This window comes from Staurois parvus, unplaced genomic scaffold, assembly GCF_062004578.1.
Source record: "Staurois parvus isolate SC_StPar_1 unplaced genomic scaffold, SC_StPar_1.0 ptg001036l, whole genome shotgun sequence".
Lineage (NCBI taxonomy): Eukaryota > Metazoa > Chordata > Amphibia > Anura > Ranidae > Staurois > Staurois parvus.
In genome coordinates this window covers 530,769-547,678 of record NW_028318832.1, presented here as the reverse complement: position 1 = coordinate 547,678, position 16,910 = coordinate 530,769, and the positions used below count along the sequence as shown (strand labels likewise).

Genomic DNA, 16,910 nt, shown 5'->3' with positions numbered 1-16,910 from the left:
GTTTATGGAAAATCCAACCTAAGAAATAAACAAAATTTTTGTTTCCTTTTAAATATATTTTAATGAATTTAACAATCGTGAGGCTTGTCTTCATCTGTCAATGAAAGTTTTCTGAATAAATAAACTGAGTGATCAGCACAGCCTCCTTCAACTGCATTTCTAGTTCCAGAGACTTTCACTTTCGTTTCTCTTCTGCTGTCAGTGATGGCGTCTGCTACTCTGAGAGCTGAGCTGGAATGTTCCGTCTGTCTGAACATTTATACCGATCCGGTAAACCTGAGATGTGGACACAACTTCTGCCGGGTCTGTATTAATCGTGTGCTGGATACACAGGAGGGGTCTGGAGGATATTCCTGTCCTGAATGCAGAGAGAAGTTTCCGGATCGGCCTTCTCTGCAGAGGAACATAACACTGCGTAATATAATGGAGAAGTTGATTTCTGCTCAGCCAGATCAAGAGGAGTCCGGGGTCTTCTGTACTCACTGTGTGGACTCTCCTGTACCTGCTGTTAGATCCTGTCTGCTCTGTGAGGTTTCTCTGTGTGATAAACACCTGAGAGTCCACAAAAAGTCCCCAGAACACATCTTATCTGACCCCACCTTGTCCATGGAGAGCAGGAAATGCTCCATCCATAAGAAGATCCTGGAGTATTACTGCACTGAGGATGAGACCTGTATCTGTGTGTCCTGCAGTTTGGCTGGAGAACATCGAGGACACCAGGTGGAGATGCTGGATGAGGCTTTTGAGAAGAAGAAGAAGACACTGAGGAATGTTCTGCAGAAACTTCTGACACAGAGAGAGGAGATGGAGGAAAGAGTTCAGACTCTGCAGGAACACAGGAGGAAAGTAGAAGAAGAAGCAGCTAGTGACACCGAGAGAGTCACTGCCCTGTTTATAGACCTCAGGAGACGTCTGGAGGACCTGGAGAAGAGAGTCCTGAGGGAAATCTCCAAGCGGGCAGAGCGGGTCTCCATCTTCATCCGGGATCTGGAAATAAAGAAGGAGGAGCTGTCCAGGAAGATGCGTGACATTGAGGAGCTGTGTAACATGACGGATCCACTGACTGTCCTACAGGAATCAGACACAGGTGACTTGTGTGATACTGAGGATGGAGATAATGAGGACAGAGAGAGACATGAGGAACTCCTCCATGATGGAGGGGGGGTGGATGTGGTGGGGGTCTTACACACAGGTTTATCTGATATAATAACAGAGGTAAATGTATACTTCTATATACAGAGAGCTGAGGACATATTACTGGATGGAAACACAGCTCATAATATTCTACAAATATCAAAAGACAGGAAAACTGTATCCATGTCAGATACAAACCAGAATCGTCCAGAAACACCAGAGAGATTTCAGTATGATCCTCAGGTGTTGAGCAGTCAGAGTTTCTCTTCTGGGCGACATTACTGGGATGTGGATGTCGGGGGGTCAGATGGATGGATAGTCGGGATGTGTTACCCCAGTATAGAGAGGAAAGGAGAAAAGTCAGGGATTGGATATGATAAAAAGTCCTGGTATTTGGATGGGGAACCTAATCAGTATGGGGTGATACATGACAGTGATGAGATCGTCTTACCCACCAATCCCTCCAGTACCAGAGTCAGGATATATCTGGATTATGAGGCCGGGCGGATCTCCTTCTATGATCTGTGTGACCCGATCCGACACCTCCACATCTTCACCACCACCTTCACTGAGCCCCTCCATGCCGGGTTGGGTGTATGGAGAGGCTGTATAAAGATATGTGGGGGAAATTAGGAGACGTAAGGACCAGAGCCTGGTGACATTACAGGAACAAGTGGTGGGATTGGTTCATTGTTCAGCCAATGCTTGGAGGAAGTGGTAACTCTGTAGTGGAAGAAATATGAAGTATACGGGTCTTCTGAATATGCTAGTTACCTGGCTGGTCTTTCCTTATCACTATACTTTTTCCAAGTCAAAGACTGAGACAGTATTGAAGGCCAAGCATCGGCATGACAGCCAGGGAATGAGCATTGCCAAAAGAAACATTTTGACAGCCCCCATGATTCTCTCATGACAGATACAATTCATTAACTGACACGATGATAACTGCCAGGTGTATCTGCTTCCCAGGGACAGTCCCGGGATTTAGAGGCTTGACCATGGAAATGTTGCCAAATTTAATAATATTTTGTAAAAATGTTACAATTATCATTTTAATGACAGAGTGAGTTCATCGTCATGGTAATAGTAGGTGGGGATAGTTATGTTATTTCTCTTTTTCTGGTTTCAATGTTGGCAGTTTGCAGTCCTAGAAATGTCTTCACCTCATCTTTTTTCAATATAAATTACAAATCAGTAATAATCCAGAAGTACAGTATGTCTGCTGATATAGCACTTAGCAGTTTGTATTTTGTCTTTTGATGCACTGTTTGGCAGAAGAGCTGACAATCCACCTCAGATTTCCCCTATGATAACCCCAGAGACATCTATCATCTGTTATGGTCATCCTGCCATCTGCCGTCCCCCAGAGGAGCCGATTAGGAATGGTCATTCTTCTATTGGTCATGTTCTAGTTCTATCACTGGAGTCATGTGATCAGATCTGCCAATCATTTTTCGGATCTTGTATGTCCCAATCATGTCCAGTAATTAGAAGTGATTGGAAGGAATCGTATTGTATTGGAAGTGATTTCTGTATAATAAATGGAGATGAAGTGTTTCCTCAGGTTGTGTTGTGCTCACTATGGTAGGGGAAGTTCAAGAACCCCGAAGAGCCGTGACACCATTGTTACTGTGTATATTCAGGGTGAGTCCCACCACTGCACACTGTGTGATCTGAGCCAGAAGAAGCCACACCCACATCCACCAATGGGGATCAGTATAGAGCACGGGTGTCAAACTAGCGGCGCTCCAGCTGTTGCCAAACTACAATTCCCATGAGGCATTGCAAGATTGACAGTTACAAGCATGACTCCCAAAGGCAGAAGCACAATGGGACTTGTAGTTTCACAACAGCTAGAGGGCCGCCAGTTTGATAGTCGCGTGGCCATTGGCGTCATCAACTGTCAATCACTGTGTCCCAGCCAGTGATTCCCTGCCATCACCCAGTGATAGTCACGTGGCCATTGGTGGCCTCACCTATCAATCATTGTGTCCTAGCAGGTGATTCCCCACGGTCATCCAGTGATAGTCGCGTGGCCATTGGCGTCATCAACTGTCAATCACTGTGTCCCAGCCAGTGATTCCCTGCCATCACCCAGTGATAGTCACGTGGCCATTGGTGGCCTCACCTATCAATCATTGTGTCCTAGCAGGTGATTCCCCACGGTCATCCAGTGATAGTCACGTGGCCATTGGTGGCCTCACCTGTCAATCATTGTGTCCTAGCAGGTGATTCCCCACTGTCACCCAGTGATAGTCGTGTGGCCATTGGCGGCCTCACCTGTCAGTCATCGTGTCCTAGCAGGTGATTCCCCACCATCACCCAGTGATAGTTGCGTGGCCATTGGCAGCCTAAACTGTCAATCACCGTGTCCCAGTCGGTGGTTCCCCACCGTCACCCAGTGATAGTCACGTGGCCATTGCTGGCCTCACACGTAAATCATCGTGTCCTAGCAGGTGATTCCCCACTATCACCCAGTGATTGTCGTGTGGCCATTGGTGGCCTCACCTGTCAATCACTGGGTCCCAGCCTGTGATTCCCCTCCGGCACCCGGCGATTGCCATGTATCACCGCCGGCAGAGAGACCTTTATGTAAACAATACAGATCTCTCCCCTGTGAGCTCCTGCATAGCAGAGCCATACAAAGCAGCGTGCTTACACAGTAAAACACACACAGCACACAGGTAACCCTTTGATCACCCCAGATCTTACCCCTTCCTGCCCAGTGCCATTAGTACAGTGTCAGTGCTTTTTATTAGCACTGATCACTTTATAGGTGTCACTGGGGATGTCAGTGACACCAAGTCAGTTCCCCCCCAGTGTCAGAATGCCCGCCGCAGTCCCTCTATAAATTACCGATTACTACTATAAAAAAAAATCCCAGTATATATACCGCCATTTGACGCTATAACTTTAAAGTACACTAATTAATTTACACGTATTGGAATTTTTTCAAGCAAAGACATGGAACAGGAGACATTTTGTCCTAAATTTATGACGAAATTTGATTTCTTTTTACATTTTTTACTGGACACGTTTAATAGCAAAAAGTCCAAAATATTGTTTTTTCTTTCAAAATGATCTGTCTTTTATTAGCGCGAAAAATAAAAACCCCAGAGGCGATCAAACACCACCGAAAGAAAGCTCAATTCCTGCAAAAAAAGGACGTCAATTTAATTTGGGTGCAGCGTTGCATGACCGCGCAATTGTCAACAAAAGTAATGCAGCGCTGTATTGCTAAAAATAGCCTGGTCAGGAAGGGGGGGGGGGATTTTCTGGAGGGCAAGGGGTTAACTACACTCACCATATATGTCACTGCGGCCATTTTAATTGAGGGCAGCTGAAAGCAGCAACCTGAGTTTTCCGGGGAATTCATTATGCTTCTCTATGGTGCACAGCGAGTCCACGCATGCGCACTACACATTGTCTCCACCCGTCCTTTGCCTGTCTCCACCCATTTCCACACATCTCCGCCCATTTCAGCCTGTTCTCCCCCATCCTCCCACTCTCCACCCCTCACAATACAAAAAAAAAAATCCTAAGGACTCCTCGGCTTTCTAATGAAAATATTCCAGGAGTCAAAAGGAGAAGAATTGTGACGTCCAGGGGCTGAGGCCATGAGATGCCCCTGGTACCTTTTTCATAGGCTTTTTTGAGTTTGGGCAAGGACACAGGGGCCCCATGATCCCCTTTTGCCTGGGGGCCCCATGAGTTGTCAGTCCGCCCCTGGTGATGTCATTCGTCTATGAAGAGGAAGCAGAAAGTGAAGAGGAACAATCAATAAACAAGGTATCTGGAACCAGATTTGTAAAGCGTTTCCATCCATTGGTGTTCAGAGAGGGGGAGGATGCTGCTAGAAGGAAGTTCCGCTCTAAGCTTTTGGTCCCAGAATATTGCATTTTTTTTACAGTCCCGAAAACGATGAAGTAATGTGGGGGGAACTGAACCACGCCAGGAACACATAGATATAGACCAGTCGGCTTTGTTTATCAGAAACCAAGGGAAAGCTTTGTGTAAACGTTTACATTGTGTTTCTCTACAATTTTCAAGCAACAGATATTGTGGCAGCCTTCACTAATCTCATCTCATAAAGTGTCACCCGAGAAGTCACTGAGCAGATTTTCCAGAAGTGAACTCCTCTGACGTTCAGATGAATGAAAGGTGAGAGGTGAGTATAATATATATACCATAAGTCATGACATAGTATGGGCCTGGGCTGTGGAGGCAGGAAATGCAGGACTGGATCTAACTGTAATGTTTCACAGAAAAGATCTATCCTCTAATCTGAAAAATGACTTCCACAATGAATTTATGACTGAAGGATGGGGCACTATTCCTCCCACTGACACCAATGATGGGACACTATTCCTCCCACTGACACCAATGATGGGGCACTATTCCTCCCACTGACACCAATGATGGGGCACTATTCCTCCCACTGACACCAATGATGGGGCACTATTCCTCCCACTGACACCAATGATGGGGCACTATTCCTCCCACTGACACCAATGATGGGGCACTATTCCTCCCACTGACACCAATGATGGGGCACTATTCCTCCCACTGACACCAATGATGGGGCGCTATTCCTCCCACTGACACCAATGATGGGGCGCTATTCCTCCCACTGACACCAATGATGGGACGCTATTCCTCCCACTGACACCAATGATGGGACGCTATTCCTCCCACTGACACCAATGATGGGGCGCTATTCCTCCCACTGACACCAATGATGGGGCGCTATTCCTCCCACTGACACCAATGATGGGGCGCTATTCCTCCCACTGACACCAATGATGGGGCGCTATTCCTCCCACTGACACCAATGATGGGGCGCTATTCCTCCCACTGACACCAATGATGGGGCGCTATTCCTCCCACTGACACCAATGATGGGGCGCTATTCCTCCCACTGATACCAATGATGGGGCACTATTCCTCCACTGACACCAATGATGGGGCGCTATTCCTCCCACTGACACCAATGATGGGGCACTATTCCTCCCACTGACACCAATGATGGGGCACTATTCCTCCCACTGACACCAATGATGGGGCACTATTCCTCCCACTGACACCAATGATGGGACACTATTCCTCCCACTGACACCAATGATGGGACACTATTCCTCCCACTGACACCAATGATGGGGCACTATTCCTCCCACTGATACCAATGATGGGGCACTATTCCTCCCACTGACACCAATGATGGGGCACTATTCCTCCCACTGACACCAATGATGGGGCACTGTTCCTCCCACTGATACCAATGATGGGGCACTATTCTTCCCACTGATACATAGTCCCCACACAAAGATGGGTTGTCCCTGCACAGAGGTCTGCAGTTCAGGGCCTTGGAGCAGTTCTTACTTGTGCTGTCAGTGGCTGTCATCCATCCGAGCGGAGTGTCCCCCGTTCTCTCCCTGGGTACCTGTGCTTCTCATCCCTCCTTCAGTTCCAGGAACAGCCGTGAAATGTTGGGATCCCAGTTTGCGGGGGGGGTTGTCTTGTTCGTGGGATCAGATCGGCTGCTGCATGCCAAGTCACACCCATCCTGTCCCCGTACACTGGAGTGGAGCCCACCCCCACCCCCACCCCCACCCTAGGATTGGTTAGAGAGTCAGTGGCTCTAAAAAATGATACAACCATGATGGTGGTAGGTCATCTTGTTCCTGAGGCCATACATAGACAATGGATGTGACGGAGGTGTGGGTGGGCCAAAACCTCACACAGAGATGAAGAAAGACTTTAGGGCCCCTGGCCAAGGGAATCTTTATTTTGGGGGGTCTGAAAAACAGGGAGTCAGAAAAGGAGAGGGCCACAGGGCAATAATTACAACATCAAGAAGGACATGAGAAAATATAACAGGGTGGCAAGAGAGCACATCAAGGGATAAATCCAGAGGTACAAGGCACAATCCGGGCACAGTGAGTAGCAGGCCACAATCACAGACCAAAGTAGCAGGGTAACAGTTCAGGAGCGACAGGTGGCAATCAGGTACAACAAAGTGTTAGCCCAGAGTCAACAGGTAGCACAGTGAGTAGCAGGCCACAAACCAGTACAGCAAAGTCCAGGGCCACAGGGCAGCAATTCAGGGACTCACCAGCCAACGGTGGCCTCAGCAGAGGGAGTCCAGGCAGAATGCAGGGAAATGGTGGTCCTTCACCAACTCATTATGGTCCTCAGATGACTGTGTCCAGCTTCAAGACCACACAGGCAACAGTTGAAGGAAGAACAGAGGGTAGAGTAAATTCCCAGTGTCCAGAAAGCCACACAGACAATGCAGAACTACAAGTCTCAGCAGTTCAATGCATCTTCTAACGAGCCCTGCAGCCATGAGCTCCTCTGTCCATCACTGAAATAGGCGCTCAGCATTCTGACCCGTTGTTTTAGCACAGGTATGCTATATACTGCACCTTGGCATCAACATGGTCGGTGCCCGGGTGTCTGGCCATCCTGATACAAAAGTCAGTGAATTCTGTATTCCCTACTGAGAAAGATTCCATACCTCCAGACCCTCTGACCACAGGAACTCACTAATCAGTTATGCAGATCAGCCAACCCAGGGGAGCTCAATTGTTTGAAGAGCAAGGGCCACTTAAGTGATTTGGTAACCAGTCATGGGCCACCATGAAATGAAATGGTTCAAAATTTAGAATTTTATATTTTGAATAGCAAAAAAATGTGCCTCCTGCAGCCGCTGAATGATCGCAGGAGGGAGAGGAGGAGAAGCCCAGCTTTCAGCGGGTATTGTATATGCCACACCCTCTTTACCTTCTGTCCAAGTGTAAAACAGAATGTGACAGTGAGGTCGCATGGGCCCCCTGGAGCATGGGGCGGGTTGACCATTGCCACCCCTGATGCTACGCAAGTGGTTAAGGATTATGGTAAAAACATATCCCAACTATGGGGTTTTACCACCCCCAAACTGCAAATCTAATTGAGCTCTTACTGTCCTGAGCCCCCTGTAAGGCTGCTTTCACACTGATGTGCTGCCGTTTACCTATACACTAGCTGCGTTTTGCCACAGACTTCTATTATATCTTGCTGGTGTGGTACGCTTTCTGTAGGTGCACCAAACTAGTAGGATATAATAGAAATGCACCTCCCTGGTTTGAGGTCGAGGGTCACATTAGAGGACTCCGAGGGCCACCTGTGGCCCCTTGAGCACCTCTGAGCTAACCTTTTTACATACTGCTTTTCATTTATTTTTATGTCACAAATGTTTTTTTAGAGGTTTTTCCTCTTTCCCTATTTCTCGAAAATCTAATATTTCTGATCTCCGTCACAATGAACCAAAGATGAGAAGCATTTAAAAAAACCACATTATCCCAGGTGAAGGTTTCAAGGAATGAGCACTCTTTGCCGTTCTACATGACTCGCCCAGTCATAGCAAAATGCAGCCGAGGACTTTCACCTCATAGCAACAAGCAGGTGACGGGGTAGGGCGTGTGCAGAGGAGTTTTCCTATGTTTTTGAACTTTCTGAATGCCCTTCCCTCCATATACCGCCATTCCACGTCTTACACGGGTGAAGACACTGCACAGTACAGCATTGACCGGATGAAAACCTGAAGCCCTGGTCAGGTAAGATGTGATCCTTGTATACTTTACATCTAAAGGTTTCTCTTCAATACTAACTGCAGTGTAGAGAGAGAAGACCCAATGTATCTTACAGCAAGAGTCTGATCTTAATGTCATTTCTAGGAGTGTCTGTGCTATTGGGGAAGATTGGAAGCCAAGGAGATTTTCTCAGAGTCCACAAGTTCCTGAAACAATTTAGAGATTAACTCCAAGAACATCCAAACTTTCACTATTATCTCTAACGTCTACTGTCAGTGATGGCGTCTGCTGGGCTGAGAGCTGAGCTGGAATGTTCCCTCTGTCTGGACATTTATACAGATCCTGTAACCCTGAAATGTGGACACAACTTCTGCCGGGTCTGTATTGATCGTGTTCTTGATGTACATGGGGGGTCTGGAGGATATTCCTGTCCTGAATGCAGACAGAAGTTTTCGGATCGTCCTCCATTGCAGAGGAACATAACACTGCGTAACATCGTGGAGAACTTCCTGTCTGCTCAGCCAGATCAGGAAGAGTCCGGGGTCTTCTGTACTCACTGTGTGGACTCTCCTGTACCTGCTGTTAGATCCTGTCTACACTGTGAGGTTTCTCTGTGTGATAAACACCTGAGAGTCCACAAAAAGTCCCCAGAACACATCTTAACTGACCCCACCTTGTCCATGGAGAGCAGGAAATGCTCCGTCCATAAGAAGATCCTGGAGTATTACTGCACTGAGGATGACACCTGTATCTGTGTGTCCTGTTGTCTGATTGGAGGACATAAAGGTCATGAGATGGAGTCACTGAGTAACGCTTCTGAGAAGAAGAAGGAGACACTGAGGAATGTTCTGCAGAAACTTCTGACACAGAGAGAGGAGATGGAGGAAAGAGTCCAGAGTCTGCAGGAACACAGGAGGAAAGTAGAAAAAGAAGCAGCTGGTGACACCGAGAGATTCACTGCCCTGTTTAGAGATCTCAGGAGACATCTGAAGGACCTGGAGAAGAGAGTTCTGAAGGACATCTCCAGTCAGGCAGAGTTGGTCTCCATATCCATGTTGGCTATGATTCAGGAGCTGGAAATAAAGAAGGAGGAGCTGTCCAGGAAGATGCATGACATTGAGGAGCTGTGTAACATGACGGATCCACTGACTGTCCTACAGGAATCAGACACAGGTGACTTGTGTGATACTGAGGATGGAGAGAAGAAAAAAGTTGAGGAATGGGATCTGAGGGATGGAGGTGATAAAGATGATGATGGAGGAAATCTGGCTGGGCTCGAACACACATTGCACACATTGTCTGCCATAATAGATGATGTAACTAGATTCTTCTATGTAAAGGAAGCGTCAGACTTATCATTGGATGGAAACACAACTCATAATATTCTACAGATATCAGATGACAGGAAAATCGCATCCAGGTCAGATATAGACCAGAATCATGCAGAAACACCAGAGAGATTTCAGGATTGTCCTCAGGTGATGAGCGGTCAGAGTTTCTCTTCTGGGCGACATTACTGGGAAGTGGATGTTGGGGGATCAGATGAATGGATAATCGGGATGTGTTACCCCAGTATAGACAGGAGAGGAGGAGAGTCAGGGATTGGATATAATGACAAGTCCTGGGGTTTGGATAGAGATGATGACCAGTATGGGGTGATATCTGACAGTAAATGGAGCCCCTTACCTGCCATTGTCTCCAGTAACAGGGTCAGGATATATCTGTATTACGAGGCCGGGCGGATTTCCTTTTATGATCTGTGTGACCCGATCCGACACCTCCACACCTTCACCACCACCTTCACTGAGCCCCTCCATGCTGGGTTCTATGTAAATAGAGGTTATATAAAGATATGTGGGGGGAGGGGGGAGATGTGAAAAGAATACCCAGAGTTGGATGATATTACAGGGAGGGGAATGTGATTGGATCACTGCTGAGTCAAAGCTTTGGGCAGTAAAAATCTGAAATATAATGATTTTAATTTATTAAGTCCTCATTATATGGATGGTGAGGAGCTGAATATAAGTATTGCATAGAATCCCGGGTGTTTTCCCTTGCCCAGGGGGCTTCAGGTGCCACATACAGCCTGCCACACCTGGCAAATGTTGATACTTCTGTGTAACAGCATTTTCCCACACATACATATTCTTAAGTATGTACCCCGTATTCATTCACATGGGGGGGTGGTACCTGGGGACCCCCTTACTTCTCAAATGGCTTCCAGATTTCAATCTGTTAATGCGAGTTGTAGCCAAGGCCATTAACATTTCTCTCAGTACCATTACTTAGCAGAACACGGATATGCAGAGACCTATTAATGAGGCCAATCACACATCACAAGTTGAACAAACCATTTTTGGTCCAGATTCTGCAAAGCCTCAAAGACTTCTAATTAAAGTGGTTTTAAAGGCTCTTTTTAAAATAATTTTTTTAAATAATGAACATGTTGTACTTGCCTACTGTGTGCAATGGTAGAGTGGCCCCAAACCTCTTTTTCTGGGGTCCCCTACCGGCACTCTTGGCTCCTCTTCTCCTGTGTACACCACCACAGGAAGTCGCTTCTTATGGGAGGACATCTGCAGGCTCACTTCCAAGCTGGACGGTATGCATCCACAGACACACACAGCATGACCCGCTCTCTGCTCTCAGGATTTGATTGACAGCAGCAGAGGCCAATAGCTGGCACTTCTCTTGTTGATTCCTATGAGGAGAGGATGAGAGAGCAGAACTGCTTCATTAGGGCACTAGGGCACAGCTCTGTACTGAGATAGGACTCAGGGAAGTATATAGGGAGTGGGTGGAAAGGAGAAAATAGTGGGACATGTTTTGACTTAACAACGACCTTAAACCAAGGCCTTTTTCAGCAGGGGCATTGGGGAGTGCGGGGGAAAGCAGTTCCAGCACCTTCAGCACAGAATGTATGTGCTTGGGGGGGGGGAGTTGTTTTGTTACTGGGGGGTCTATTGCTACTGGGTTGGATCTATTGTTGCTGGAGGGCATTTAGCTGTGGAGGGTCTATTGTTGCTGGCTGCTGAGAAATCAATTGTTGCTGAAGGGCCTCTATTGTTGCTGGGGTGGATCTATTGTTGCTGGCTGCTGACAAATCTATCATTGCTGAAGGGTGTCCTTTGTTACTGAGGTGGATATCTTGTTATTGAGGGGTTATTTTGTTGTAAGGGGTCTACTGTTGCTGGAGGAACTATTGTTGCTGGTTTGGATCTGTTGTTGCCAGGGGCTATTTTGTTTTGGGGGGGGGGTCTATTGTTGCCGTCTGCAGGGGATCTATTTTACTGCTTTTTGTCATCATTAACAAATTCCAAACAAATTGCTTAGCAGCACAAAATGATACTTTGTTCTGTATTTTGTAAAAGAGGCGATACTGGAAGGTTAACAGGGGGCAGAACTAAGGAACAGTACTTGGAGGTGGGTAGGCAGAGTGGGGACAAGGAGTGGCTTGTTTAAAAGGGGGGGGGGGGGGTGAGTTCCTGCACCTTTGTCTGAGAAAAAAAGCCCTGCTTTAAACCAGGGGTCTCCAAACTGCGTCCCGAGGGCCGAATATGGCTCTTTGCTACCCTTTATCCAACCCTTGGGGGACTATTCCTCCCACTGAGACCAACAATGGGGCAGCACTTCCATTGAAACCAAATGATGGTGTACTATTCTTCCCACTAATACCAATGATAGGGCACTACTCCTCCTCCTACTGACCATCAACCATGAAGTCATGTTTATTCTCACCGATGCTGGGGCCAGGACATTTTCTCCCCCCACTGGCCCTAATCCGGCCCTCCTAAAGTCTGAAGGACCGTATACTGGCCCTTTGTTTGAAAAGTTTGGAGACCCCAGCTTTAAACCATCAAAATTGGAGGTAGTAAGGTCTATTAGGCAGAGCCAGGGGCGGACTGACCATTTGTGCACTTGGGCACTGCAAGAGGGCCCAGTGTCAGTTGGGGGCCCCATAACATGTCCCTGGTACCTTTCCTAGGCTTTTTTGGGTGTGGTTTGAGTGTGGGGGAGGACACAGGGGCCCCATGATCCCCTATTGCCCGGGGGCCCCATGAGTTGTCAGTCAGCCCCTGGGCAGAGCATAAAATCTGTGTTCCTCCAGTATGTGGCCTGGTCAGTAGGGGGGCCCAGTCAGCTGCGTAAATTGGATGTGTGCCAGGAGGCTGATCAGCACAGGGTGGGGGGAGGGGGCAATTACTGAAACCAATCCCTTGTATGGCTCTCTTTGCTTTTGGCTTCTTCTCCTCTCCCTTCTGATGGCTTTTACCTGCTTCAGAGAGAGCCATACCAAGGATAAGTTCCAATAATTGCCCCCCTGATGCACCCATAATCCTCCCTGTGTGCCATATGTTTCCCCCTGTTGCCCAGGACCTCCTGTGTGCCCCCACCTTAACAGTGCTGCCAGCTTCCCTCCTCTCCTTTCCACAGGCAGCTACAAGCACACAATAGGATCCTTCAGGATGGAGAGTGGGGAAAGGGTCTGGTAAATAAGTCACATTTACCAGCCCCTTCCTTTCTTGAACGAACACAATAATCAGTACTGATCACTCACTCTGTTCATTCAAACTGAAGCATAGTAAACAGTTTTTGTTTTAGGGGGGGCTATCAGGTTGGCTGTATGGGGGCCCTGTGGTTTCTAACAACAGCCCTGCCCATACTGCTAGGTTTATGAAGCTGAAAGGACACATAACCCCTTCTGTGGAAGTCACACAAAATTGATACATCATGTTTGGTCTCTATCAAACTAAGTTTTCATGCTATAAAATATTACACTGGTTATCAGACTGTACTACTTGGCCCTCTGAAAATATGACTGCCTTTAAACATTTTCCAGGAGGAGGGACATTCCTGTACCCATTCTTGTCAGGAACTATAAAAGATGGCTGCAACAGCAGCTCAACAGCTCTCACATTTCCATTGATACAAGGCACCCATGCTAGGTGGCACTCTAAGGGCCAATCACTCTGTCATAATAGGACTTATTCTACATTGAATTAGACTCTTTCCAGGCAAAATCTTGTTAAAGTGGAGTTCCAGGTACACTGTAAAAAAATAAAAGTCAGCAACTACAAAAACTGTAGCTGCTGACTCTTAAAAAAACATCCACTTACCTGCCCCTCGATCCCGCGGTGTCCTTCCCACAGCCTGTTTTGCTGGCCATCCAATGATCCCGGTGTCAGCATCTTCAGTGCGACAGATGGCAGCTTCGCAGCCCGGTGCAGAGTGCGCATGCGTGAGTAGTGCTCCACTTTCTGAATGGTCCCATAGTCTTCTGCAGCCGGTCACATGTCCCTGAAGGCTATGGGGAGGGGGGCAGCTTCCACTTCTGATTATCTAGGTGATCACAGGGGAAGTGGGAGCGGGTACCTGTCCATTTTGGGTACCCGCTCCCCAAAGGTGCCAATCCTTAATGGGGAGAGGGAGACCAGTCTTTAAAGCAGAACTTTCCCTTTTGGATGGAGCTCCACTTTAAGTACTTTCAATTTTTATTACTATATATTTTACTGTTTCTCATTGTCAATTTTCCATGTATTTTACTGTAAATATTTTTCTTGCACCATTTTCTTGTCTTTTTATTAAACAATATTTTAAAATCGTTAAGCTTTATCTCTAATGCGCTAAATAAGAAGAATTCTTGTCTACCGTACTTGAAACCGATATTTCCTAAAGGTCAAAATTTCTATTCCAGTGTGAATGGTTCCTTTAAAATTTGTGGTGGCAGCTAGGTTGTTGCCTTGCAAGCTGGAAATCTTTGTTCAAGGTGAGACTGAGAAGGCCATTCACAATGCCGGCCATTTGTTACACAGTTGAAATACATTATATCCTCTTTGGCTTGATGCTTATGAAGCTTCTTAAAAAACACACCTGCCTGTATTCTGTGTCTATAATATACAGTATACACTATATTGCCAAAAGTATTGGGCCGCTGGCCTTTTCACACACATGACCTTTAATGACCTCCCAGTCTTAGTCCGTAGGGTTCAATATTGAGTTGGCTCCGCCCTTTGCAGCTATAACAGCTTCAACTCTTCTGGGAAGGCCGCCCACAAGGTTTAGGAGGGTGTCTATGGGAAGGTTGGACCATTCTTCCAGAAGCACATTTGTCAGGTCAGGCACTGATGTCGGGGGAGGAGGCCTGGCTCGCAGTCTCCGCTCTAATTCATCCCAAAGGTGTTCTATGGGGTTGAGATCTTCCGATTCATTTTATTGCAACAATTTTTTGTAATAAACATTTACTGCTTTATACTTCTGTATACTCACGGTGCTCTTTGCCATACAAAGTCCCAGGAAGATATCTTTACATTTTTTCTTGGTCTTTATAGATTGGGATGTTGGCAAAAACAGTATAAATGGTGGGATGTTTTACCATATTTTTCATCTTTGTATATCGGGTTGAGGTCAGGGCAGTCAAGTTCCTCCACCCCAAACTGGCTCCTTCATGTCTTTATGGACCTTGGTTTGTGCACTGGTGCGCAGTCATGCTGGAACAGGAAGTGGCCATCCCCAAACTCTTCCCACAAAGTTGCGAGAACTGGTACTAGGGGGCCATGCCCAACCCATGAAAAACATCTCCGCACCATAATCCCTCCTCCACCAAACTTTACACTTGGCACAATGCAGTCAGGCAAGTACCGTTCTCCTGGCCACTGCCAACCCCATACACATCCATAGGATTGCCAGACAGAGAAGCGTGATTGATCACTCCAGAGAACATGTCTGCACTGCTCTATAGTCCAGTGGCGGCGTGCTTTACACCACAGCATCCGGCGCTTTGCATGGCGCTTGGTGATGGAAGGCTTGGATGCAGCTGCTCGGCCATGGAAACCCATTCCATGAAGCTCTCTATGCACTGTTGTTGGGCTCATCTGAAGGCCACACCAAGTTTGGAGGTCTTTAGCTATTGACTCTGCAGACAACTTTTGCGCACTGTGCTGACCCCACCCTGTCATGTGACGTGGCCTACCACTTGGTGGCTGAGTGGCTGTTGTTTCTAGTTGCTTCCACTTTGTTATAATCCCACTAACAGTTGAGTGTGGAATATTTAGTGGCCAGGAAATGTCACGGATGGACTTATTGCCCAGGTGGCCACCTATCACGGGACCACGCTTGGAGCCATTGAGCTCCTGAGAGCGACCCATTCTTTCACCAATGTTTGTAGAAGCAGTCTGCATGCCTAGGGGCTTGATTGTATACACCTGTGACCATGGAGGGGATTGGAACACCTGAATCACATGATATGGAGGGGATTGGAACACCTGATCACATGATTTGGAAAGGCGTCCCAATACTTTTGCAATATAGTGTGTGTGTGTGTGTATATATATATATACACACACACACACACACACACACACACACACACACACACAGGTGAAACTCGAAAAATTAGAATATTGTGCAAAAGTTCATTTATTTCAGTGCAGCAACTTAAAAGGTGAAACTAATATATGAGACTCATTCCATGCAAAGCAAGATAGTTCCAGCCGTGATTTGTCATCATTGTTATGATTATGGCTTACAGCTCATGAAAACCCCAAATCCACAATCTCAGAAAATGAGAATATTGTGAAAAGGTGGAATATTCTCGGCTCAAAGTGTCCCACTCTAATCAGCTCATTCAGCCATAACACCTGCAAAGGGTTCCTGAGCCTTTCAATGGTCTCCCAGTCTGGTTCAGTGGGAATCACAATCATGGGAAAGACTGCTGGCCTGACACCATCATTGACACCCTCCATAAGGAGGGAAAGCCTCAAAAGGTAATTGCAGAAGAAGTTGGATGTTCCCAAAGTGCTGCATCAAAGCACATTAATAGAAAGTTATGTGGAAGGGAAAAGTGTGGAAGAAAAAGGTGCACAAGCAGCAGGGATGACCGCAGCCTGGAGAGGATTGTCAGGAAAAGGCCATTCAAAAGTGTTGGGTACTTTCACAAGGAGAGGACTGAGGCTGGAGTCAGTGTATCAAGAGCCACCACACACAGACGGATTCTGGACATGGGCTTCAAATGTTATATTCCTCTTGTCAAGCCACTCCTGAACAACAAACAACATCAGAAGCATCTTGGGCTAAAGAAAACCAGACTTGGTCTGTTGCTCAGTGGTCCAAAGTCCTCTTTTCTGATGAGACAACTTTTGCATTTCATTTGGAAACCAAGGACCCCGAGAATCTATGGGGCATTGCCAAGAGAAAGATGAGAGACAT

The 16,910-nt window shown here is 46.9% G+C and overlaps 2 protein-coding genes across 2 annotated transcripts; both read left to right on the top strand.

Annotated features, from left to right (window-relative positions):
• The first annotated feature begins 204 nt into the window (after positions 1–204).
• On the top strand, positions 205–2,691 carry LOC149441026 (E3 ubiquitin/ISG15 ligase TRIM25-like). Its single transcript, XM_089657857.1, has 2 exons — positions 205–1,117; positions 1,238–2,691. Exons 1-2 carry the CDS (start codon positions 205–207, stop codon positions 1,765–1,767), a joined length of 1,443 nt encoding a protein of 480 aa, XP_089513983.1. The 3' UTR covers positions 1,768–2,691.
• Positions 2,692–8,858: 6,167 nt separating this feature from the next.
• Positions 8,859–12,110, top strand: LOC149441025 (E3 ubiquitin/ISG15 ligase TRIM25-like). The gene has a single exon (XM_089657855.1). It carries the CDS (start codon positions 8,984–8,986, stop codon positions 10,580–10,582), a length of 1,599 nt encoding a protein of 532 aa, XP_089513981.1. The 5' UTR covers positions 8,859–8,983; the 3' UTR covers positions 10,583–12,110.
• The last annotated feature ends 4,800 nt before the right edge of the window (positions 12,111–16,910 follow it).